Source organism: Eublepharis macularius, chromosome 11, assembly GCF_028583425.1.
Source record: "Eublepharis macularius isolate TG4126 chromosome 11, MPM_Emac_v1.0, whole genome shotgun sequence".
Lineage (NCBI taxonomy): Eukaryota > Metazoa > Chordata > Lepidosauria > Squamata > Eublepharidae > Eublepharis > Eublepharis macularius.
The window spans coordinates 31,261,954-31,289,159 of record NC_072800.1 but is presented as its reverse complement, the minus strand read 5'-3'; the positions used below and the strand labels follow the sequence as shown (position 1 = coordinate 31,289,159).

The window sequence follows — 27,206 nt, the reverse complement described above, 5'->3', positions numbered from 1 at the left end:
TTTCCTAGTAACAGGAATTTTAGCTTTAAAGAACTGCATGCATGTAGCCCTCAGTGTTAGGTTGCGGAGGGCAACTGCCCACGCAGCACCTGTTTGCAGTTCTCCATCCAGGTAGGGGTGCATGGGCAGAAACTTTCTTCTGTGTGCAGACGGCCTCCAGCTAGTGAAAGTGACAGACTAGCATTGGATTAATTTGTGGATGAGGCCAAAGGGAGAGCCACATATATTATAAAAACAGAGTGATTGTCCTCATGATTGCAGGGGAAAAACCATGCCAGGTTGCTTTTCAACCCAGTTCAGTGCTTAAGCCTGTTGCTGCTAGCACCATGCATGCTTACACGGGTGTCTGCTTAGAGTGCAGGAGCTGCTGCAGATTTCTTTGTAAGCTAGACTGCACATCCAACTGCCCCGTTAGGGCATTTAGGGATTCTGCTGGAGGAATTGCATCTACCATTTTGTATAATGAAAATGAAGGGTCTGTGTGACCATCAGGCAGTGATTCTGTAACTTGTGCAGTGGTTCCTTTTGAGCCCAAACCGTTGATAGGCCGATTATTATGGAAATATATGTCAGGTCTAACATATGCAATAAACCAAAGCAACTTAAGGTTCTATTTTTTAAAAATTAATACATAAACTGTAGGGAGAAGTAGATGGTGCCAGAGAAAACATTCCCGTTTAATAATGTTTGAACATAGAGCTGTGATGCAGTTTGTAGCGGGGCAGTGAGAAAAACCCACAACTAATCCTTCATAGCAGCTGTCTGAACTCTTGGTTGTCTGCCATCCTTTAAACAGCAACTTCATTTTTCTGGTAGCTTGAGGGCTGAATGACCTAGTGTGGGGGACTTTAAGCTACATGCTTAAAAAGAAGCTAAGTCAAGAAATCACCTAAAGAGTTTTGTAAATCACAGCTCGCAACTCAGCAAATCCGCATTCTACATCTCAACTGTCTTCAGTGCCTAGAGTTAAAGCATTAAAATAAACAGATAACTTTAAAATAGAGAGTTATTTTTTCCCTACATTTAATCTCCTTTTACCTCTACTCCCTGCATAGAGTCAGTGATGTTTACAGAAATCAGATGTGTGTTTTATGAAATGAAAGACCAAGCATACATTCCTTTTGTTAAGTTAGGAGGTCTGTGACTCTGCTTAACTGCTGCCCCTGCCCCAAACACACACACAGTTATTTCACTATACATTTGCAAATGCAGCCAGAGCATAAGAACAGCAAAAAACCTTTAGTAGCCTGAAATTATTATCATAAAACAACAGTCCTCAGGCTAGAAGCAGACTGCAAGGACAATCTAAAAAGATCAATTCTGCAGTTAAAAGCCTGGATAAAAAGAAATGTGTTGACCTGGCTCCTAAAAGAGTCCACACACAGTAGGTTTGCCAGGTGAGCCTCGGGGAGAAGGACATTCCAAAGTCAAGGGTACCACCTCTAAAAAAGCCTGTCTGCGGCCACTTCCTAGCTCAGGTATACATAGTAATATTAGAGTTTAGATTAAAATCATCATGCTTTATAGCAATATTTATGTTGGCCAGTTTTAGCCAATCTCACTTTTGTGGCCGTTTATGAGAAAACACTTTGATCATTGGGCTTCACAATGCAATAAACAATGTTTTACAAGTTATTTTCAAGAAAACTATAAATGCTGGATGTTTTGTAGAAGTAGCTGCTGAAACCCTGGTGTACCAGAGCTGTAACCTCCAAGATGTATGAAGTGAGACTAAATATATGTGCTAAAAAGATGGCTGGAAAAAATTACTCGACAGGGAGAAAAACTGCATAGTGGCTGCCATAAAAGGGCAGCCTGTGTATACCAAAACATGAACTGGCAATATTCGTTCATGATATGGACAACCTGAAATCAACTAAACCGATTTAAAACATTTTGACATTCTACCTGATTAATCAGCAGGATTTTTTTAAAAAATGACTAGCCCGTGTTTTTAATTAAAGAGTTCATTTTTAAAATGGTAGATTGCAAGCATCATCTTAAAACAGGCAATCTCTCCTTTGTGAGAAAATGGGGGGTTGCTTTTCCAGGGTGATGCCAGGGGCAGGAGAGAGTAAAGAGGGAGCTACGACTCCCATCAACAGCTGCCTTCAGCAACCCATACAGCAAGCCCCATTCCAGTCCAGACTTGGTAGGGCATCTGGTCATGCCCCCCTTAAGGAGAGTAGCCAGAACAAGCATGCAAAGAAAATGGGAGCAGCTGCCTCATACGATGCTGCCTTCACTAGCCCGCCTGCAGGGCCCTAGCAAAAGCAGATGAATCGACATGCCCCTGCCAGCAGGTATTACATTTTAAGCATGGTGCTTCATGTGCACAATGAGAGGGGTACATTGACGGTCTCTGATAATGATAGGTCTCAGGCGGCTGTCAGGTCTATAAAACTGCCCTGGCTGTAACATGTATATAATTCAGAAACTCTTTTTTTCTCTTTACAACTAAGGGGTTCTATCCCATAAGAGCAAATGTAGTAGAAGGGTTAGAGTGTTGGACTGGAACTGGGGGACTGGGTTCAGATTTCCCACTGAACCATGAAGCTCAGTCTCTCTCTCTTTAACCTAACCCACATCACAAGACTGCTGTAAAGACAAAATGAAAGTGAGAACCATGAATGTGACCCCGAGCTTCTTGGAAGAAGAGTGAGGTCAAATATACAGATAAATGACTCCATTATGCTGGTGGCAGAAATTTCTATTGGCATAAAGAGATTTTTCCATTAGCAGAAAGCTCCACCAGAATTACATAGAATACAGTGAAGTTTTCTTCATTTGTAAATGTATGCAATTTATTTAATAAAACTTATATGAGCCAATTAAGATTTCTTTAATTGGGGTCCAGCTCTAATATGCATATGCTTTCTTATCCCTTAAAACTTGATCAGATTCACTTGAAAGAAAAATGGTGGGATTGAAGGCAAGTTGGTTTTGGTCTCTTTCTGCATGACTCCCATTCAGTATCTATCTGGTAATTACCCAGATGTGCAAACAGGATCCCAGCTGCAGGAAAAGGGCTTCAGGTACAAAAATAGTCTAAAAAGAACTGGCTGATAATCCAGCCATAATGCTGGTTGATTTCTTTTTCAACATGGATTCCAAGGAAGGACTGGTATTTCCTTCCCGGTTTTGCCTGGCTTTAATTGAAAACATACACATGCAACACAAACACAGCCGCTTCCCCTTTTGTCAAAGCTTTCCACTAATGTACATCTTTAGCTTTTAGGAGCGTGATAAAGGTTTTCCACACAAGGATGATGAATATGGGTGTAATATAATTCTGCATATGTTTTTGACATTGCCTATGTGAACGATAACATCAAGTTTTAGTGAGCATTACTTTAACTCAGTGTGGAATTGTAGTAATGATTTGGAATCTTGAAGCCAAAGAAAACCACTTCTTAAAATCCTATTTGAATTAATTCTATAGTACTGTTCCATACCAGCAGCAGATGATGATCACAACTCAGAGCTTCACCCAGGTAGAAGGCTCCCATTGCCAGTTGTAATATAAGAAACTCCCTCAAAATATGAGGCTCATTATTAACATAACTGATGTATGTATAGCCAAGGGTACAATCAGATAACAGCACTATTGTCTCTCAGAAAGAATGTCAAAACCAACATCAAGTATCTCTTGCCTTATCATTTAGTTTAGAGGAGACTTACACCTTGTACTAAGTACAGGACTAATAATGTTTTTTTTCAGATTTATTTGTGATGGTGGTGTCTCCCCTGCCAGGTAAGTAAGTTTTCAAATTTATTTATGTGAAATTTATATGGGTGTTCTGCAAAGTATGGGTGAGACAATCTTCCTTCCTCACAGGGAATACTGGGTGTATTTCCATGTGTTCAGAATGTGATTTGAGATTATATAGAAGCGCTGGATGTTGGAGGCAGCTAGATTGAGAAATGTTATTTATTTACCATCATATCCATTCTTCAGCCAAGGAGCAATGTATACAAGGGATTATATTATTTTGATCAGCCTACTACCCTGTGAAGTAGATTAAACCAAGTCCCTGTGGTTATCTAAGAACCTATCAGTGAAATTTAAGGCTGAGTAGGAATTTGGACATGGGTCCTTCTACCATTGAATTAAAACATACTAGATACCACAAATGTACTAGATACCACACTATCTATTCACTACACAGGCCATGTGGCACTAGATTGAGGGCCTAAGAGAATAGAAATCCACCAGTATGTATTACCCCCAAATCTCCCCCTAAACTCTACAAACTGGGAGAGGGGATCATTCAAATGGGAGGTCCACCCCAAGGCCCATTTACTGATAGACAGTAAAGGGTAACTAATGTGTTGCCATGTTTCAGCCAATTAAGTAAATATTTGCAATTTCCAAGTAAAGATTCACAGAGAATATTGTTATAGCATATCAGTAGGCCACAGCTGGTTCCAGCCATTTTAATTCTGACATACTTTATTCCATGGATGAAACAGAACTTCTAGACCTAATTGTCAAACTAATTTGATCTCTAGATCTTGTTTTGTCTTGCTGAGCAGCATACTCAGTAAAACAATTAATTACTTGTTCCCTTCATTTCAGTGGAGGAAGCAAATCCATATTTGCATGAAGATTAGGTCATGTAGATTTGGCTCCATTAAAATGTATGAAGTTGTGAACATGAGAGTTCTGTGTGGGCCCTAGAGCACATGTGGTGGTCTGGACGGGAAACCAGGTCAGTTACAAACAGGAAGGTCTTTGCAAGGCCAGTGAAAATAACAGAATTGCTTTCAGTTATGGATATTTGAGAAACATGTTTATTCTATATCACATTTTTACTTTTACCTTTAGATAATGCTGAAACAGTTCACATTTTAATATTAGAAATTTGCCTAAGATAAATCTTTTTATAATGGTATAAGGGTAGATAAGAGCATGCAGTTAGTAACAGATTTTGTTCTTTATGCAATGGTGTGTGCATGCATCAATGCATATTTTTGGGTGGCACTAACATGCAATGGTGTTTCCCAGTGGCATGCTATTGGATCTTAACCATTTCTATTGATTCATGTGGATGTGAATGCCCAGGAGTGACAGGGCTGAGATATACAAAGAAAAAATTATAGTTGTTTAGCCATTGTGAGTGGCCTCGGTGTGTCAGCTTTATGACCAGGTACCACCACATTAATATATTGGATCTCTGCTTGGCGCAAACCAACCCTGAGTTAACCTAAAAATAAAAGCTTGCACTTCAGCCAGTCTCTAAAATAAGATGGCTTTTAAAAAGCAAGTGTTATTGACATCAAACGCCTTTAGGAAAGCAGCATTGTCACTAGGAAAAGAACAAATAATCTTTGAGAGCTTTGCAGGCAAAGTGCATAGGCCTATCTCCTTAGGAGAGTACTTCTAGAGGGCATGAAAGGGTTGAGAAGATTATTGACAATGTTGTTTATTTCTAAAGCTTAGTACAGAACTATGTCATTAAGGCTGAAGTCCTAAGCGCACTTAATAGACAGCAAGTCCAATTGACTTTTATTCAGTTAATAGCCCTCCTGTGCACACATTTCACATAAATATAAAAAGTCACCTTCTTTTCTGACCTTAAATGACATTAAAATGACAGTGTTTAAAAAATCAGAATATCCCGTGATTCTTCTGATGAGCCCATCCATGGCAATTCCCTCCCTATCAACTGAAGGATGGAACAGTTCCAGCCAGAGCTTTTTTTCTGGAAAAAGAGGTGGTGGAACTCAGTGTGTTGCCCTTGGAGAAGATGTTCACATGGCTGGTGGCCCCGCCCCCTGATCTCCAGACAGAGGGGAGTTTAGATTGCCCTCCGAGAGCAATCTAAACTCCCCTCTGTCTGGAGATCAGGGGGCGGGGCCACCAGCCATGTGACCATTTTCAAGAGGTTCCAGAACTCTGTTCCACCATGTTCCAGCTGAAAAAAAGCCCATGTTCCAGTACAGCTAACTGAAGTAGATGTCAGGGGTGCAATGCTAGGTAGGGTGCATCTTAATAGTTCCCTCTGTAAGTCCTTTTCCTCATCAGACATGACCTGTGTAAATTTAGCCTTTCTTTAGAAAGGACCAATGTAATAGTTCAAAAATAAGTCCTCTCCAATTGTTATCCCTGCTTTAGTTAAGAGTTTCTTCACACATACCATTGAATGGTAGTTGGCTTAGGAAAAAATGCATTTATAGTTCCATGTAAGAAGCAGATACTTTTGTTGTTAAGTGCATTCCTCCATACTATTTGTCCAATTCGTACCATACTTCAAGGTGGTGGTTGTCAAATGATGAGTGAACTGCTTGCCTTTATTGCCTTTACATTATAAGGCAGCTCCATCCGCAATGGCTGATCTGTCATGTGATATAGTTATCTAGAGACGCAATATGCTTCTTTAAATCAGCCCTGAACTCTTTAAAAAAATTGGATAAAAAAGAGCTACCTAAATTAATACCAACACCAATATATTATGTAATGATTTCAAATAGTTGCAGGCCCTGCTGAACCACACACAGGTTTCGACTTCTTGTTTTTTTGAACTGGTGGACATCAGTGGCCGTTTGTCATTCAGTTTTCCGCTTCTTCCCAGTTATATAGGCTGTTGGATTAGACTTTCTGCATTTCAATCTGTTGTAGCCGGTACCCAGTATGATCCTTCCCATTCAGTTTATAAACAGAGGTCTTCTGTTGCCGTTTCCTAAAGCACCATACTGCAAAGATAGCAACAAGCAGTAGCAAGCACAGGACAGTCACCACAATGGCAATCATGGCACCTTTGTCTGAGCTGGAGCACTCTCCCCCTACGCATGGTTCAAAAGTGGTCAGAAGCTCTCCTCCTAGTCCATCAGTAAGAATTTCTCGCTCAATTAAATCATCAGCTGATGGCTCAGTAATGCCATTAGTGACTGCTTGTGTTGGAAAGGTGGTCCTTCCTTCTTCCTCTGGCGATGGGATGCGGTCAATGAGACTGGGCACTGTAGAAGTCTCCAGTGTGGCCAAGTTCAAGGTAGTGACTGTGGTCACTGATGCCAGTTCCTGAGTGACAAATCCCATCAGTGTGGTTGGGACATACCTGATGATCTCCTCAGAGCCATTGCTAATACTTACATTTTCAGGAGCGCTTGCTGACGTGAGTGTTACTGATATTCCTTTGATTCCATCAGCATCATGTGTCAGCGATGGAACAGCCCCAATTGGTATGAAATCTTTTTCTAGGCTGCTGCTGCCTGCTTTCCCATTGCCAACATGGTTTGATTGGTCACTGGAAATGTCATCTTCCATTCCCATGGAGCTGTCAATTTTATCCCCTTCGTCCTCTGCCTCCCCTTCTTCCACGGCTTCTTGAGTAACAGGGTAACCATCTAGCCAGGATTCATCTGTATTAGAAACTATACTTTTTGTTGTTCCCGTACCATTGTTAACAAGTATAGGCCCAATGTGGAAATCATCATCATCATATATCATTTTGGTGCCCTGTTCATTATATATAGTTTTCAATCCAATGTGGTTGTCACCATCAGCAAGCTGCACCTTAGTGCCATCTGCTATGGTTTTCTCTGGTTTGGGATCCTTGTCTTCTGTCTCTTTGGCATTATTTTCTTCATGTTCCTCAATAGGCATAGATAGGTCATCAGGGAAATTATCCTCATAATCAATATGTCCCTCAGTTTCATCTGGAAGAGGAAATACAATAATTTCACAAAAATAATTTTTTGGGCATTGTGCTTTAAAAGCTAAAATATTATTATTATTAAACAGAAGGTATGTAAGCAGGGCTTTTTTTCAGCAGGATCGCATGGAACGGAGTTCCGGAACCTCTTGAAAATGGTCACATGGCTGGTGGCCCCGCCCCCTGATCTCCAGACAGAGGGGAGTTGAGGGCGGAGGGCAATCTCAACTCCCCTCTGTCTGGAGATCAGGGGGCGGGGCCACCAGCCATGTGACCATTTTCTCCGAGGGCAACCCACTGAGTTCCACCACCCCTTTTCCCAGAAAAAAGCCCTGTATGTAAGGAATATTAAAGAGAGCTAGTGTGCCCCCTATTTTCAATTGTACAGAAACACTTGAATTATTGTCACAAGTGTGGGGTTCCCAACCTTCAGGTGGGTCCTAGAATTACAACTGATCTCCAGACAACAGAGATTAAGTTCCCTGGAGACAATAGCTGCTTTGGAGGGTGGATTCTACGGCATTGTACCTCACTGAGGTCCCAGCCCTCCCTAGTCTCCACTCCTCCAAATCTTGAGGAATTTCCCAACATGGAGTTGGCAGCCCTAAACCAGTGTGGTATAGTGGTTTGCATGTTGGACTTGGACTGGATTCAGATCCCTGTTCGCCATGAAACTTATGGGATGACCTTCAGCCAGTCTTCTCTTCCAGCATAACTTTCCTCACAGGGTTGTTGTGTCGATAAAATAAAGAGGAGAAAGCTGTTTGCAGGGCCCTGAGCTCCTCAGAGGAAAGGTAGATGACATAGTTGCAAACTAAATAAATAAACCTCTGCCTATACGTGAGGTCAATGAACAAAAGACGAGACATAAAAACAGGCTTCACTTTTACACTGTGCTGTTCACTGCCTCCAAACATTATTTCCCCTCTGAGAGTAGTGACAGGAGAGAAAGGGGACTGAACACTTCTTCTTCTGGAGATCTTGGCTGGAAAACCTGTTCTTTCTCCACTTCTCACATTACCCTATAAAGAAAAAACTATGAGGACGGTAACTGAGCTGTTGTACTTCGGTTTGCTTACATTTCCCCATCAGGTAGCAAATAACAATGAAATACTGACAGCGATGCATGGGCTACCTCTTGAATTCAAAGAAATAGACTAGTCTTTATAAAAGTTACCTTGAATTGACAGCATCGCCTATTCTTTTGTAAATGAGATAAAATCCAGTGATACTTATGAACCAGTGTGGCATAGTGGTTAAGAGCCTGAGCTGCTAGCTTGGCGCCAGGAACGTTCTAGCCAGTCTTAGGCAAGCCACCATCATCCCCCCTGTGCAATATGGGGAAAACACCAACCTACCTTAAAGGATTGAAATAATGGGATGCAACCAGTTTTTCTGTAGATGAAAAAGGAAGGTGTAGTTCCCTCTGTCCACCAAAATATACTATTCAGGGGGACAGATGGCAGCTATAGTAGGGAAGAGGATTGAGTGAGATTGAGTGAAAAAGCCACCTGGACCCAACCAAATATCGGTGAAGTGCCGAGAACATTTTAAACATACGACAGATTTAAATATTATTCTGTATACTGTTGTATTGTTGATGAAACATAATACTAAACAGTTCTCTGATTAAACTAAAACTATTTATTGATTTTAAAATAACTTATTTACAAGATCCAGGCAAAGACTTGACTTCCCATATTCTAAGAAAACAAATACCTATCTATGCCCAGCTCTGTTTGAAGAATAGTCGGCTCCAACGTTCCTTCAGATCCTTATGGCCAACTGGCAGAAACGGAAAGCCTTCTGTCTTGGATGCCTTACAGTTTGTCAGCAGTTGTAAAACTGCCACAAAGCAACTGCTGAAATGATATTATTATTAGGGTTGCCAACTTTGGAACTGGAAATTCCTGTAGATTTAAGGGGGGCACTTGGGAAGGATGGAGTTTGGGGAGGGGAAGTACGTCAGCAGGATATAATGCCACAATCCACCTTTCAAAACTGCCATTTTTCTCCTGGGGAACTGATCTCTGTGGTCTGGAGTTGAGTTGTAATTCTGGGAGATCTCCAGGCACCTCCTGGAGGTGGCAGCCCTAAATATTACAACAACTACTATTGCTATCGTTTTCACAAATGGAATTAAAGTCTACACAATGAGTGACTCTGGATACTACAGTTCTGAGGTCACAGCAATGGTCACAGAACTTGACCACTGTAGAAAAAATAATGTAGAACGTGCCAGCAGCGGGTGAAAGAGGCCAAGAAGACCACACTGTAGTAATCTGACTGGTGGGTACCCAGTATATTCTTTAAAGTCAAAACTGCTAATGCAGTAGCTTGCAAGTAATTATTTCTTTATTTTCAGAGCATAACACTATCCCTTCAGTATTTTTCTCATTACACAATTCTTTAGGGTTGCCATCTCCAGGTACAGAAATTCCTAGAGATTTGGGGGTGCAGTTTGGGAGGGAAGGGTTTGGGGAGTGGAGGGTCCTCCAGAGGGTATATTTTTATTTTTTATTTTTTTCAATTTATATACCACCCATCCCCAGGGGCTCTGGGCGGTGAACAGTTAAAATCGATAAAAACAAAAACTAAAATCAATATACAAATAATAAAACAAATTAACAAGGTGCAGTGGTGGGGAGAACCTTCCCCACCCCAAAGGTGGGAGGCTGACATGGCACCGCCCCCTTCAATCACCAAACGCCTGGCGGAACAGCTCTGTCTTACAGGCCCGGTGGAACGATAATATGTCCCGCTGGGCCCGGGTTTCCATTGACAGAGCGTTCCACCAGGCTGGGGCCAGGACTGAAAAGGCCCTGGCCCTGGTTGAAGCGAGGCGGGCTTCCTTAGGGCCGGGGACCGCAATTAAATATTTATTCGCTGATCAAAGCGATCTCCGGGGAACGTACAGGGAGAGGCGGTCCCGAAAATATGCCGGTCCCAACCCACTCAGGGCTTTAAAGGTAAGAACCAACACTTTGAACCTGATTCGGAATTCAACCGGAAGCCAGTGCAGCTGGCGCAGGACAGGTGTGATGTGTGACTGGTAAGGTATACCAGTCAGGACCCATGCCGCCGCATTCTGGACCAGTTGTAGTTTCCGGATCAGGCCCAGGGGTAGCCCAGCGTAGAGTGAGTTACAGTAATCTAGCCTGGAGGTGACTGTTGCATGGATCACTGTAACCAGGTCCTGGGGCGTCAGGTAGGGGGCAAGTTGCCTGATCTGACGAAGATGGAAAAATGCAGACTTGGCAACCGCCGTGACCTGGGCCTCCATCGATAGGGAGGCATCCAGGAGCACACCCAGGCTCTTTACCACTGGCAAAGTTGCCAGTGGTGTCCCATCCAGGGCAGGGAGCTGGATCCCAACATCTGGCAGCCCCCATCCCAGCTGCAGGACCTCCGTCTTCACTGGGTTCAATTTCAGCCTGCTCTGTTTCAACCATGCCGTCACAGCCTACAAAGCTCTGGCCAGATTGTCTGGGGCCGTGTCTGGCCCGCCGTCCATCAACAGAAAAAGTTGGGTGTCATCCGCGTATTGATGACAACCCAGCCCAAACCTCCGCACCAACTGGGCGAGGGGGCACATAGGGTTGTTAAATAACATCAGGGAGAGTATCGCCCCTTGGGGAACCCCGCACACCAAAGGGTGACGGGGTGATAGATCTCCCCCGAGCGCCACCCTCTGTCCCCGACCCTGGAGAAAGGAGACCAGCCACTGTAAGGCTGTCCCCCTAATCCCCACGTCGGCAAGGCGGCTGGCCAACAAATCATAGTCAACCGTGTCAAACGCTGCTGTGAGATCAAGTAACACAAGCAGCGCTGACCCGCCTCGATCCAGATGCCTGCGAAGATGCCATAGAGTTCACTCTCCAAACAGCTCTTTTCTCCAGAAAACTGATCTCTGTATTCTGGAGTTCAGTTAACATTCTGGGAGATCTCCAGACCCTACTTGGAGGTTGGTAACCCTAGAATTTGTCCTTCCCAGATTCTTAAACAACTCGAGCAACACTCCACAGTGTTATAGACAAACTTGCACATAAAAGGAATTTTGCATAATTCTCTTGACAAATTCCAATGAAATATTTCAGGAAGCTGATGAAGTGGATAGTCTAGCTGAGGCTTGGATTTAAATCCTTGTTCAGGCATGAAATTCCCCTTCAGCCTGCCTGCCCATCTCTCAGCTTATGCTACCTCACAGGGCTCTTGTGATGATAAAATAGAAAATGGGGAGAAACATGTGCGCTGCTGTTAGCTGTTGGGAGGATGGGAGGAACAAAAATACGATACACAGACAGATATTCAAGTTGCAGTATATCTTTCTTTGGGGAGCAGAATTCATAAAGCGTTTTGCAGCAGTGCTTAATTATCGTAATAACCCAGAACAGGTTTGTTATAGTAGTCTTTTTGGCGTGTTAGCCTGAAATACTCTATGAAGCTCTCCAAGCTTCTTATACTTTGCAACAAAGAAAACATTTTCAACTAATGCACATTTTCGTTCCATTCTCAGTTCTGGGAGGCTTGTTCTGTTTTACCTGTTTTGGTTGTGTCATGCTTACCCCCATTTTTTTTTCCTGTAAAGAAGACAGAAAGTTCTGCCAGAAATAACTTCTTAGAGGTCTGATACTTCTCAGGAAAAACACTGAAATGTTGACAAGGAAATTCTAAAATACTCTCTTACTCCCAGACTTTAGCTATTGAACAGCATTACGCACAGTAATAGACAGGGAGACAAATGCAGAAGGAACTCTTATGAAAATTATTATGTCTGAAAGTCTATTCACTGTACCACTGTAGGGTTATTTTTACTTTTCTTAGAAATAACTGTTGGTATCAGGATGTGGCTTTATAAGGTCAGTTCTTAGCTGGCATATGTTGGTTTGGCTCTACTGAGGCCAAAAACTACACTGATTTGAGGATCCTGGCCTACTATTTTTGAAGCCACAGACTTGCAGAGTAAGGACAGGAAACGGGACTAAAAATGGCTTTCATAATCACATAAATCCAATCGAAAGGGCTATTAGGCCACCCTCTAAGCCAGGAGTGGCTTACTCAGTTCTCCTTAACAAGCTCGTAGTTCAGGCCTTCTAAGTTACTCCACATGCTCGTCCCTCTCAAAGTCACTTTGGGATTATTTGGGGGGGGGGGGAGATCTTGAGGGTGAGACAGTTTGAACCAGATTTAATTTGGGATACAACTCCAGTAGCTGTCATAATTTTCCTGTCTTTATTCTAAATTAAATAACATGTTTATTTTTATACTGGGATGGGGTAGGAGTACAGTTGCCAACTCTAATTTGGAAAATTCCTGGAGATTTGGGGACAGAGTCTGGTGACAGTGGAGTTTAGGGAGGGTAGGGAGCTCTGCTGGGAGGGGATGCCATAAACTCCTCCCACCAAAGCTGCCATTTTCTCCAGGGGAACTGATTGCTAGAGTCTGAGAGAACTCCAAGTCTCACCTGGAAGATGGCCACCCTAGGTAGAAGTGACTGGGTAGATATTCCTAGTGCCTAAAACAGTCAAGAATTAATCAATAAGTGTCTGCCTTCTGCCAGAAAACCACTGCCAGGCAGTGCAGATGCTTCTGAGTTGTGAAATAATGTTGTAATTTAGCTACCTGTCTTTCTTGTAGCCCCAGGTACGTTTCTATCTTGTCATCCTTTATATCAAATGTACTATGTTTCAAGCATCTAAGCAAGGATGTGTTGTTTTTCCAGCATTCTGAATTTTCCAAGAGCAAAGAAAAAAATGATTAAAAATTTGTTTAAGAAAACATAACATAATTCCTATTACTTTAATTTCCTCTAGATAATAAACAGGAAAAAGGAGTTCCTATTGAAAAGACGATTGAATCATTGTTTTCTAGGTCATTCCCCAAAACAGGAAGTCTCTGAGCCTAATTGCAGCTGTTTGCTTGCTCAGAATATGAAATGAAGAACATCTCACTGTTTGAACTGTTTTATTGCAAACTATGGCCGAATCCACACTTCCTTTTTATTTACGCGCCTTTTTCACAACCGCGGCGCTGTTCAAGAAGATACTCACACGCTTTCCCATTCCGCGTGTTCCCCGCCATCACTGCGCCACAATTGCACCTCCTTTCAGTACCACATGATAATGGCGGAAATCTGTTTTTGCCTGGCCCTTTTAAAAAAAAATGGGCTTTCATAGCGCATTTGCACAATAAAGAAAGGTCGGTATACCGCAAAACCTACTTTAGTGAGCAGTGGTTTGCACGGGAAAAGAAAGAGATGATGGTCCCTTACCATCAGTTACTTTCCACTCTCGGCTTTGAATGGAACGTGGTTCCCCCCTATAAATACTCTGGCTTTTCCCTGGCTCTGCCTACATAAGAGTCAGAATATCAGTATAGCGCAAAATTAACCTTTTTTTGAAGAAAAAAAAGGGAAGTGACATGCTCCGTCAACGCTGACGACAGAGGAGCCCACTATAACACTTTACTCAGTGGCGTGTGGAGAACTGATTGCGCCACGAAGACGCACTGGGAGGGTGAATGTGATGATGCACAGCATGGTAGCGGAATGAACCCAACTGCCATGACTGCGCAAGATAAGCAGATGGTGAGTGTGTGTGGATTTGACCTATGTGTAGTAAAATTGTTAAACCGTAAGCTGTGGCCCACGTGGAGCATGGATGCTCAAAAGTACATGCAAAATACTAGGTTTCAAGAGCCAGGGCAAGTTAATTCCATTAGGTAACCAAGACTGTAGTATGCATATGTCACTTACAACAAGTACACACTATCTGAGCTGGTTCAACACTAGCTATTTAGTCTGAAATTGCCACTATTTGTTCACTAATTTTCCGTAGACAATCATGACAATGTAATGTTCCATCATTTCATTCCAGTATTTTCGATGTGGCTTCTATCTTTTTAAAGAACCAGTTTCTGTGATAACTTTTTAAAATGAATGCCATTGCAGTGCCTGGGTATCCTTTGTAGTGGTAGAAAGTGCTGTCAAGTCATAGCTGACTTATGGTGACCCCTGATGAGGCCAGAGTGACCTATATGGGCTGTCAAACAGCAGGTGAGGCCTGCTTTGTCTTCATTCTTCTCCCAGCTTTAATTGTTTTCTTTCGGGGCATTCATGAATCAATTGGAAACTATCAGCTCTTGTTCCATGGGTTGGGTGCTTAAGTATTGTTTTGCATTTTTGAGTGAACCAAAGCAACTAAGAGACAAGAGCTGATTCTTAGCTATATATATGCCTTTGCTTAAGGGGACTCACATTTGAGTATTCAGGTAATAGTATCTTGACCACATGTAATAGGATCTAGGAAAAGCAGTGTTACTATATATTAATATTTTATATAAATAATAAAAGTTGAGTTTAGTAATGGAATTTATAGACATACATAGCTTTGGAAATGAACCCTCATTTACTCTGTAACAAGACAGCCTTTCTTAAATAAACAGAACACGAATGTTAATGAGTTAGAACCCCTACCCAGATCAAAAGGAGAATAAGCAAGATGACAAACAGAGCACGACTACAGACCAGTTCTGAAAATTAAGTACCCAGTTTCACTTCCAACGTTCCCAAAAATTTCTTGTCGTACCTAATTTGCCACAGAATGTTGCACAGGTCTCATTTAAGCCATGCTCACCCTTGGGACAAGTAAGAGTCTGTTGTAAACAGAAGACTACAGATTAGTCAGTTCCTTTGCCTTTAGAAGGTATTGTCAAAAAAAGTAGACAAGAGTAACTGAGTTTTGCTTTCACATGTGAAGATGACAGAGACCTTCATCATACAGGAGAGTCAATACAATACATATGGGAGAATGACATCCTTGAAAGTATTGTTCATGCCTTGCCTTCATATTATCCCTTGTGTCTCTGCACCGCATAAAGGCTCTGTTTTGTATATTCTCTGAACTTTTTGTGTTCCCTTTTTATGTCATCCTTCTCAAAGAGGTGCTCTGCTGCTGCCTAATATAGAAATGTCCTCTACTCCCTCTTGTTTATCAAGGAAACCACTCCAAGAACCTGTATTCATGCTTCACAACTTGTGATGCATGAGGCATTTGGCTTGAGAGACAGCACTCTGGAAATAACACAGTGTTCAAGCAACTAAAGAGCTTTTTGCAATGTCAGACATGAAGGTATCCAGAGAATCAATGAGCACTGAATACATCAGAGAATAATCTCAAAAAACATAGTATGTGTAGTCATATGTATAGTCCACTGCAGAGTTAAATTTGTGTCAACTGGTTTTTGCATAATATGCACTTAAATACAATTAAAAACTAGTGCTGTCCACAATCATTTCAAGAACATCCATGATTTGTACTCATCTTCCATGTGTTTGGTTTCTCAACAAACATCTGTGACTATAATTTACATAGTAAGCCTGGAGTAATATCCTAGAATATTCCTTGGGGTCAGCGCCAGGTTTTGGGGAGAGTTCCCAGCTCCTCCTCCCCTTCCCTGCTTGCTACCATGCCCATGTGCTCCTCCCCCACTACTCATTTCTCCAGCTTTTGTGAGCCCTCCCTCTGCCTGATCTCCAAGCCACCTCACCCCCCCCCCCACACACACAAACACACTTCCCACAGTGGTGCTGGACAGAACATGTGGCTGGGACTGTGGGTGATAGCGTCTCCCACCAGTTGCTAGCCCCTAGGGCATATGGGTGGCAGCAGTGGGCCCCTCCAGAAGTCCTGGGCCTCAGCAGGTGCCCCATCCCAGGGTATCTTGACACTGGCTCTGCTGTTTGTCATATCACTATCATTTTGTTTCTCTCCACTATAAGCTTAGGCTGGCCTGAAACTTAACAGTTTAAAAAAAGTTTCAACAACAACGTTAACAGCTATATAGGACTGACTATACCAGATTGTTTTCACAGGGCTGAAGCATGTAGCCTTAAAATGGAAGGCCTTTGTCCTGCCTGTTGCTCTCCAGGCCTTAAAAAAGGCAGAGCACCAAAGTCTGCACAAACACCAAATCTTCCTAGATATCATTTCTCTGTGCTCAGGAGGATTGCAACAAATAGTCCAATGAAGAACAGGAAAGCACTGTGGCTCTCTGGCAGAACACGTGCTTTACAAAGCTCCTGGTTCCATCCCTGGTTTGTCCTATTAAAAGGAATGCAGTGGGGCAGGGAGAGCTCTACCCCAAGACACCAAAGAGTTATACCCCCCAGAGCAGACAGAACTGAAATAGATGGTCTGACTCTGTGTGAGACAATTGCTTATGCCTGGTCAGTTATTTTAGTCGAAGTTTTCCTCTTAGCAAGTAGGCTGAACACTTTGTTTTTGTTTTGTTTCTGTTCACTTTCCAATGAAACTTAATAATATTTATTATAATATTTTAATCCCACCTTTCTGCCAAGAAACTCAGGGCATCATATATAGCTCCCTTCCCCCATTTTACCTATTTAAAACCCTGTGTGTTAGTTCTGGCTGAGAGAGAGAGACTGGCTGAAGGTCACTAACTTTCAAGGCAGAGTAGGATTTGGACATTAGTTAATAGAGATACAGGGAATTCAATTCAATTCAAATACCTTTAATGGCATACAAAGATCTAAGACAGCAAATAGGTCACTATAAAATTACAGATACAGGGAATTGTTCTGACTGTTTCAGAAAAAATAAGTATGGTTGTTTTTGGTTCAGACTCAATTCCTTCATTTGTACATCAATAGAATGATAGTGGGACATATAATTACATCTTCATATCACGTGCTGTGAGGACTTTTTAAAAAAGAACTGACCTGACGAGAAGAGTTCACAACAGTACAAGAGGAATGTACAGTAAATATATAAAGAGACATCCTGGATCATTGAGGGACAATCCAAGACAATGAGATACATGCTTAGTCAATAGCCTTACCTTTGACACATGCCTGGACTTGACCAAACCATTCTCCACAGGTGTGACAAAGCAGAGTGAAAGCAGTGTCTTTGTTGCTCATGACATATCCCTGGGCACAGACATAGTGCAATTCATCTCCCATTTCAAATCCAGTGTGACCGTGGAGAACCGTGTGAGGGAATGATGGAGGATCCCCACACGGTCTGCCTGAGGTGGGGTCAGAAAGTAAACAATCTAGTGTTAAAAATTCTAGTTAGGCTGAACAGTAGTAATACGGTGTCTGGAGTGTGATTTAAGGCGATAAACCTCTGAATGTGATTTATGATATTTTATTTCTTTATTAAAAGTTTCATCCTGCCTTTCCCCCCAAAGGCTCACAAATAAGGAAGCCAATAGGCATAAAAGTTAAAGGTAACATGTTGCTAAAAATGTGTTACAAGGACAAACAATATTATATAAGGAATCTGCAGCAGAGAGCACAGTAAAAATCACACAACAGCAGTCCATGATTTTAACAGTAAGTTCTTCAGCAGAGGAACATCTTACTAATTTTCCTAAATGTCAGCTAGGATGGGGATGGTACTTTCCTGATAATTACTGGAAGTCTGTTCCAAAGGCAGACATTTTTACTAAATGAAGTTTCTGAGTTGTCTTTAAAAGCAGCCCCACTTAGGGTGAGTTAAGAGGAGCCCACCCCGAAGATTACACTGGCGTGGATCAGCATGGCCAAGTCAGATGACTGGAAGAGATGAGTGCTTAAGAGCAAGATATAACTGATAAAAGACACTCATCAACTGCTTCAACTTGCATCTCAAACTATAAGGCTCAAATTGAAGGACCGGTCCTTTCAAGGACAACAAACTGCCTTCCTAACCTGCATAATCTCTACCATTATGGCCATCATTTGCACTGATGGAAGAGAAAAGGGATGGTAATTTTGTCTGGTTTCTTCCATCCCTGCAGCCCCCCAAGCTATATAGCTTTTTACCTCTGAAAGTCCCCAGTGTTCAGTATCAGCATTTTAAAGGTCTTATGGGGCTAGGGTTGCCAGCTCCAACTTGGGAAATTCCTGGAGATCTGTGGGGTGAAACCTGGAGCAACCTGAAGGGAGTGGGGTTTGGGGAGGGAAAAGAACCTAATCATGGCACAATTCCATAGAGTCCAACCCCCAAAGTAGCCATTTTCTCCAGGTGAACTGATCTCTGTGGCCTGGAGACCAGTTTTAATTCCGAGAGATCTCCAGCCACTAACTGGAGGCTGGCAACCCTATATGGGGCAGTTACAGGAAGAAGAGGGCAGGAAGTAACCACATTTTTACTTATTTATGTTAGTTATAGCCTGTCTTTTTCACTGAGACTCAAGGCAAATTACACAGTGAGAGCTGGTACAGTCACTTTCAAGGACATTTCAATCAACAATGTAATAGGATACATAAATGCAACTTTGCAAAGATTTAAAACCAGCAGAAATCCAACAGAGGGTTGGGGAAATGCTAGAACAGAGCATGAGCAATTCCAAAACTGACACATTAAACATCCTAGAAGTACCCAGTACAATCATACCCAATGCAACAGACAGCACACAGTAGCACATAGTAGTAAAATCTATGGTCCCTAGCCGCCTACTGATGCATCCCTCTGAGACACTTACAGTACAGCTCTCCTATCTGAGTAAAAAGCTATCTTGAATCAATATACTCCATAACATTCAAATCAAAAATCTGGAGTTTGCAACTACCAAACTTGGGGGGGGGGGCGCTCACTCAAAAGCTATTACCCAGCCATAAAATACCAGCTATCGTCCGAATCTGTAGCTGATCTCTAGGAGAAAATGCATATAGGTGGCCTTCATTCAAAGCTCTGGCACTCTTTAGGATACACTTGGTATACCGGGGCTCAATATGCCAGTTCGTATATTGCCTGTGTGCAGCTTTTTGTTAATGCAGGAGTCATTCACATGTGTGAATACAAAGGAACAATGTAGCATGTAAAGAAAGGAATTCATACATTTTCAAAATCATGCATTAAGAGATGCACTTGTGATTCTTGCTGGTTTGGTTCTGCACATACATCTCCTAACAGGTCATCAGTGCAATCAGATTTGAGAGTACCAATCACTTGTTGGCGGAGGTGAGAAGGAACTGAGCCCTCTCCACTTTCCCTCAAACCCAACCAGCTGTTCAAAAGGTGCCCATGCAGCCTCCTGTTACTCAAGAGGACTCCATGATTCCCAGCCTAGCATGTGAACTTGCCTTTTCTCTGCTCCTGCCCGAGAAACCAGAAAGATTTTGGGTCTCAGAGCAAAATTTCAAAAGCAAAGTGATGTTACAAGCTACTTCAGATTTAATTCTTGCCTGCTTTCTCCTCTCATGCATAGTCTACTTGTATGCACAGTATCAACATGGAGAAAGAAACTCACGAAAGACTGCAGATCAGAAGTTGCAGAAGTCACACAAGTTGATCACTGGCATCAGCAGTTAAGTATTGGGGGAGGGTAACTGCTGTGGCATTCTATGAAATTGTGTGGTACTCTAAAATGATTGCATATTTCTACCATATATGTATATACTAAAATGACTTGTGGGCAGTGTGTGGACTACCCTGAAACAACTGCCTTAAAGTCTTTGTGAAAATCAGCCAGGAGAACCTTCACAGAGTACTCAAGAGTTTTGTGGTGGGTAATCCTATCATTAAGCAGTTGGATAGATCTACACAATTTTTTATTTTTTCCCCAATGGATAAGAGAAATGAGTTGCTGCAGATTTGGTGGGATGCTGAGAGAGAAAAATCTGAAGAGCATGAAACACAATCTTAATCCAAAGCGTTTAAGTGCAGCTGGTAAACCAATGACATCACAATGTCTGTATCACTCAGAAATGCACGGCTGGTAGGAATAGCTTCATTAATTAGTTTAAATTACCTCACCAGGTACTTGGAAATTCACTGTCAGATAAATTAAAGGCTGAGAGAGGGCATAAGGACAGGCACAATACTGAAGGAATGGAGACTGTATTTGTGGGAAAGTCTTACAGACAAGCAACCCAAATGTTATTTGGAATAAATATTCAGTTCTGCTTTGATGTTTGTCTCAATTGTCCTCAAATGCTTTTTTTTTTTTGGTCTTTGTTGTTGAAGAAAAGACTAAGCTACCTGATCTATAATTTTTGATGAGGAATTTGTGCCAGAAGTTGTGCCAGAAAAATGTGATTTCTATTCATTACTAAACCATTAAAAATGCTGGGCTGTTTGTGCAACACTAATAAATTATAATCAATTTGCAGAACAGAGAGTCCGTACAATCCAGAGAATGGCTGAAATGGAGAGTGAACCAGGCCATCAACAGAGAGGAACTTAATGGTACCAAAAATAAAGAAAAATCCATTGGAGCGTGGAATGTAGCTCAGTCCTCAGGGCCTACCTGTTCCTGGCTATCACCACTGATTTCAGCAGACCTACAACTGGAAAGTTTTGGATTCCAGTGCAAAATTTTAATTAAAAATTAAAAGGCCCTCTCAGACACTCTAATCTGCACCAATAAAGTGTTGACGCCAAGAATAAATCCATACTGACTGTGTGAGGACAACTTCTATTGAGAGTTAAAATACGGATTTCACAAATTCCTTACCTTTAACCTACAATGCAATGCAGTTCTTACATGTATTTCCCCATAATAATCAACCAGTCTCCTGCTGCGGGGAGGCTATAACCCCCTGCCCCCTCATATGCAAAGTCGCAGCGGAAATCATCAGCTGTACCTCCTCTCCCCGCTATGCTGTACTGGGAAGAGTGGATGAGGCTGCCATCTTGGGATGGATTGTCCATATTGCTGGTTTTGATTTTAATATACTTTAAATGTATTTAAATGTTTTATCTGTAACCCGCTCTGAGCCTGCTTGCGGGGAGGACGGGCTATAATTTAAATAAATAATAAAATAATAATAATATTCCTGGGAAGCTGCATTTCCTTCAGCAGGCCCAGCATGCTGGTATTGAACTGAGGGTAAAACAAATTGAACCTGCTTCTCTTAGAAGCAGTACTAGGCAATGATTTAACTTAATAATTACCTAAGAAAACTATGGCAACTACTCAATGCAAATCAGAGTGTTGTAAATAGTCACTGATTTAGTTATCTTGGACAACTAAGGGTTAATACACACATTATGGAGGACATAAGTGGGGTTCTGGGGTCGACATCCTGTGTAACAGTTAGATGTGGCTTTTGCTGAATTCCACATGTGTGGTGCCTGATTTGGATTGAGACTGCAGAACACGTGAAGAAGGAGGAATTCAAACATTTACAAATTCTGCATTCAGAGCTGTACTTGCTGTGATCCTCACTGGTTTGGTTTTGTGCGCACATCTCCTAACATATCATCAGTCACAGGGGAGCCATGGTTCCATTCTTACAGTTGTTTTGCTTCACCTTGGGTCTCAAACTGGAGGAGTGTTCTTTAGCACTTCCATACAACATCATCCTCTAATCGTCCACTTTCCAGGGTTTCCTAAAGCTAGCTTTCCCAAACTTGCTTTGTTGAAAGATTGCACTCAAAGCAAGTTTGCATCCCGTGTGGACAGGAAGGTGCGCATTTTTGAACTTTAAACTCACATTGGCACCATTTTGCTGCCATTTTCCTTGTCATGCCAACAAAGACCTTTTTGCTGTCAGTTTACAAAACCCAGGAGTTTCTATATTGCTATAGCATTAGAATGCTATAGCAGAGCAGCTACCAATTAAAAAAAAAACAGCAAAAATGTGCAGGGGAGAAATAGTGGCCACAAGGGGATAAATATGAGGAAAGTGCAGACAAAAGTTCTGCATGGATGCTGCGACACCACTGTGAATGCCTCTGCATTCACAGCATCAATTAATCCACAATGAACAATTGTCACTGTGAGGATGCAGCCAGCATCTTTCCAACCAGGTAACAAATTATTTCTATCCTATTGCTAAAGGGCTTTTTGAAAGAAAGCCCAAATTGTTTGATCCTGCATGCCCCAGTGATTATTTCAGAGTCACATCAATGCTGACCTTTGTCCTTCACACAAAGAGCATCATATCTGCCACTTGGAGAAGGATCCGCTTCGATCTGAACATCGATAACTTTCACACTCTGCGGTTTGCTGCCTGTCCTATTGCACACAGTTGTCCTAAAGGAAGAAGACAAAAATGATGATCAGAAACTGTGCAAGAAATGTACCCAAACGATGTAAAAAAAAAGTAACCTTGATAAATGTTTTAGATCCACAGAGCAGAAGAAACTTTTAAATCCCACAAATCCTTCTTTAATTTGCACTGCATTTCTTGTTTTGTGGGACCAGCGTGGCTTCAAATACTTGTGCCGTAACCATGTGCAGCTCAGTCTTGGGAGCAACTTGGAGATGTTTCACAAGAATTATAGATAATTTGTGACTTTGCCTTATAGTTTGTAGTAAATTTAGGCATAAAAATAGATCCAGTTCTCCATCTACTTCCATTCATGCTAGATGGTGACTGTCTTTTTTGTGTACACCCCCCCTTTGCAGCTGCAGCCCTACAAAGCCCAGCCCTCAAAAGCAGTTGTTTTAGGAGCTACAGGGGGCTTGCAAGCATGAGTGAGAGTAGTAGAACTCAATAATTCATCCACCCTAAGACAGACCACTTGGAATTTGTATGTCACTTATGCTTCTCCCTCTCTTCCAACCCTCTTCCAACTATCCCAATATCCCTAGCAGATCTCTTCCAACCTTACAAAAAATGCAACTGGATTAAATCTAATAACACATCCATAACATCCAGTATGGTTTTCCGGCTGTGGCCACCATAATGTAATACAGGAAAGTGCAGGAAAATAATAAAGAGAGATATGACCTTATTTTGACCCCATTAGAGGCCCTTCCTTGTCCTTTTTGAGGAGAAATCATGTTCTCTTTATCTTTTATTGCTTGTAAAATTTTCTCAGAATTCTTAAGAATTAAATTAAAAAATAAAGTAAATTCTGAGACCTGCTCAGTGATCTTCCAGGCTCCCTAATATTGTCTCTTGGTAATGCTTTGGGTCAGGGCTTTTTTTCTGGGAAAAGGGGTGGTGGAACTCAGTGGGTTGCCCTCAGAGAAAATGGTCACATGGCTGGTGGCCCCGCCCCCTGATCTCCAGACAGAGGGGAGTTGAGATTGCCCTACGCGCCGCTGAGCGGCGTGAAGGGCAATCTCAACTCCCCTCTGTCTGGAGATCAGGGGGTGGGGCCACCAGCCATGTGACCATTTTCAAGAGGTTCCAGAACTCCGTTCCACCGTGTTCCTGCTGAAAAAAAGCCCTGCTTTGGGTTCCTTTCTCCTGTTTCATCTGTGTGAGGTTTGTTTGTTTTTTGCTTTGAAGAGGCATCTTTGTTCCTGAGATGCCCATGCTGCAGATTTAAAGATTTAATGTGCTGCAGGACTTTGTTACATTAAAAAAAATGCTGTGGAAACTATTGAAAAATATCATCAGAAAATTTGAAATATTAAAGGCAAGAAATTAAGAAAAAGATAAAGGCCAAGGAGTTACAATTAAAGAAAAGACCTGGGAAGAAGAAGTTGTATCAAGAAATAAAAATTCTGCAAGAACAGTTGAGAGTAATGAACAATAAAGAATTAGAGTAGGAATTGAAAAAATTGAACCAAAAATCATTTGAAGTTGCGAATAAACCTGGGAAATATTTAGCGTGGCAACTGAAAAAGAAAAGGGAGAAAAAAGTAATAACTAAGATTCAAGAAGATGGTAAGACGTTAATAGACCAACTGGCCATAAGTAGAGCCTTCTTTAAGTATTATGCAAAGTTGTATCAAAGGAAAGAAGTGGATTTGGATACTATTGACCAATATCTGAATAAGATCAACGTACCAATACTATCAGAAATGTGGAAGGAAAAATTAAATGCAGAAATAACAGAAATGGAAATCAAAGAGGCTATCCGGTCGACTAAGTTAGGGAAGGCACCAGGTCCGGATGAAATTACAGCTAGATTCTACAAATTATTGGAAAACGAACTGGTACCTTTTCTGAAAGAGGTAATGAATGGAATTTTAAAAGGACAAAAGATACCAGAGTCTTGGAATGAGGCCAACATATCACTGATTCCAAAAGAAAATCAAGATTTGAGTAACGTCAAGAATTATCGACCTATTTCGTTGTTAAATAATTATTACAAAATTTTTGCAAAAATTTTGGCGGAGAGATTAAAGGACTGGTTAGTTGAGATTATTGCAGAAGAGCAAGCAGGGTTCCTTCCAAATAGGCAAATCAGAGATAATTTGAGAACTGTAGTAAATGCTATAGAATACTATGACAAACATCGTGAAAGGGAAGTTGGTTTCTTCTTTGTGGATGCAGAAAAAGCGTTTGACAATTTGAACTGGAATTTTATGTTTGCCACAATGGAAAGGTTGCAAATGGGAAAAGATTTTATTCAAGCAGTAAAAGCAATATATAGAGACCAATGTGCAGCAATTGTAGTAAATGATGAGCTAACAAAAAAATTGGAAATAAGAAAAGGTACAAGACAGGGATGCCCATTATCTCCATTGTTGTTCATCTTGATTTTGGAATTGTTATTGATTCAAATAAGAGAAGATGAGGCTATAAGAGGCATAAGGATTAAAGAATTTACCTACAAGGTTAGAGCTTTTGCAGATGATGTGATGGTCATAGTGGAAGATCCAATACAAAATATGCCAAAGTTGCTTGATAAGATAAAAGAGTTCGGAGATCTGGCTGGATTTTATGATAATAAGAAGAAATCGAAGATACTATGTAAGAATATGACTAAACAAAAGCAGCAAGAATTAATGGAAATTACCGATTGTGAAGTAACACATAAAGTTAAATATCTTGGAATTGAGTTAACTGCGAAGAATATTGATTTATTTAAGAATAATTATGAAAAGCTATGGCAACAGATTGATAGAGATATGATTAAATGGAATAAACTAAATCTATCATGGCTGGGAAGAATAGCGGCAGTTAAAATGAATGTGTTACCACGGATCATGTTTCTATTACAAACAATTCCAATTATTAGAGACACTAAACAATTTGAAAAATGGCAGAGGAAGATCTCTGACTTTGTGTGGGCAGGCAAGAAACCACGAGTAAAAATGAAAGTTTTGTGTGACGCTAAAGAAAAAGGTGGACTGCAGTTGCCAAATATTGGACTATACCACGAAGCAATATGTTTAGTTTGGTTAAAAATTGGATGTCACTGAAAGATTGTAAGCTCTTAACATTGGAAGGTTATAAGAAGCTGTTCGGATGGCATGCCTACTTGTGGCAGGATAAAATAAAAGCTGATTCTATGTTTTTGCATCATTATATCAGAAGGAGCCTCTTCACGATCTGGAAAAAATATAAAAATATCTGGGTGAAGGCATCCCCTCTTGGGTGGTACCGTTTGAACTGATTGATCCGAGAGCTATCTACAATGAAGAACAATGTTTACCATATAAAGAGATATTGATTATGGAACAGAAAATGATAAGAATTAAATCGGAGGAAGAGTTATCTTCTTGTTACGGATGGTTCCAATATAGACAGATCAGAGACCTTTATAATTCGAATTGTTCAAAAGAAGGAATTAAATGGGAAAACTATGGTACATTTCGCACTCGGTTTTTAGAGCGCGTTTGTACCTGTTCCACATCCCATGTTTGCAAGGTTTTCACACTTAAAAGCAGTCATGGGATGCAGTCCCGCTTTTTGTCCGCTGTATCCCCGATTCTTCCCCCTGCGGACATACCCCGATGTTTTTTTAAGTTCGCTGCCAACTGGCAGCTGGCCCGCATTTTGCTAATGTGAACACTTTTGCCTCCTTTTTGCTTCTCTCCCCCCCTTTCCTTTTCCATGGGAGCTGATTGGTTTGTGCAGAATTAACCACTCCCACCCTCCTCAGCTCTCTGAACTCCTTGTCCACCATTTTTTTTAGTAAAGCGAGCTGAGGGTCATAAGGCTGCTTCTTCGTTGGTTTCCTTCCTCCCGGTATGCATGCTGTTTTATTTTTTTTCAAAAGCCAGGAATGATTCCTAAGCTTGCTGCTAATTCCCTGCTAGCTTTAAAATCAAGGAAAGTGTTAAATAGCTGCTTTCTCCTTCCTCCCTTAGGGTATGCACACACATTCTTTTTTTTTTAAAGACAAGAATGGGTTGCAACGTTGTAATGTTCCTGCACTTTCTTCCTGGCTTTAAAAGCCAGGAAAGGATTAAATGGCTGCTTTTCCCTCCCTCCCAGGCATGTTTCAGACTTTGCCAAAGAGGGGGAAAAAACCCAAGCATTTTGCACAGCCCTTTGGAAACAAACCTCTGCTTCCTGGGAGGAGATTAATCGGCAGCATTTTAACCCTTTCCTGGCTTGATTTAAAAAAATGAGAGTGGTACATGTTTTCCCCCAGAACTCTGCCACCAATTGCCTCTCCGGTGGGCAGGGGACAGCCCAATCAGCAAAAAGGGGGGAAGGGTTCCAACATTGCAACGTTACTACGCATGCTGAATTTTTTTTAAAAAAGTGTGACGTGAATTGCAAGGCCCCAAAAGCCCAAAATTGCACCGAGGTTTTGAAATGAAGCACAGACACCAAATCGAAATTGCAGTGGACAGTGTGAAATGAACAGGTGCAATGCCGAAGCCACTGCGATCGGGGTGAATGCTCATAAATGGCGGTTTAAACCGTAAGTGCGAAAAGGGTCTCAGAGTTGGAAGAGACTA

The 27,206-nt window shown here is 41.5% G+C and overlaps 1 protein-coding gene across 1 annotated transcript in view; it reads right to left on the bottom strand.

Annotated features, from left to right (window-relative positions):
- Positions 1–5,928: 5,928 nt before the first annotated feature.
- SUSD5 (sushi domain containing 5) overlaps positions 5,929–27,206 on the bottom strand; it is a 32,822-nt gene continuing 11,544 nt past the window's right edge. The window contains exons 3-5 of the mRNA XM_054991979.1: positions 22,525–22,643; positions 17,514–17,702; positions 5,929–7,659 (exon numbers count right to left, since the gene is read on the bottom strand). Coding sequence (XP_054847954.1) covers positions 6,593–7,659; positions 17,514–17,702; positions 22,525–22,643 — 1,375 coding nt within the window. The 3' untranslated portion in view covers positions 5,929–6,592. The remainder of the gene's footprint in view (positions 7,660–17,513; positions 17,703–22,524; positions 22,644–27,206) is intronic.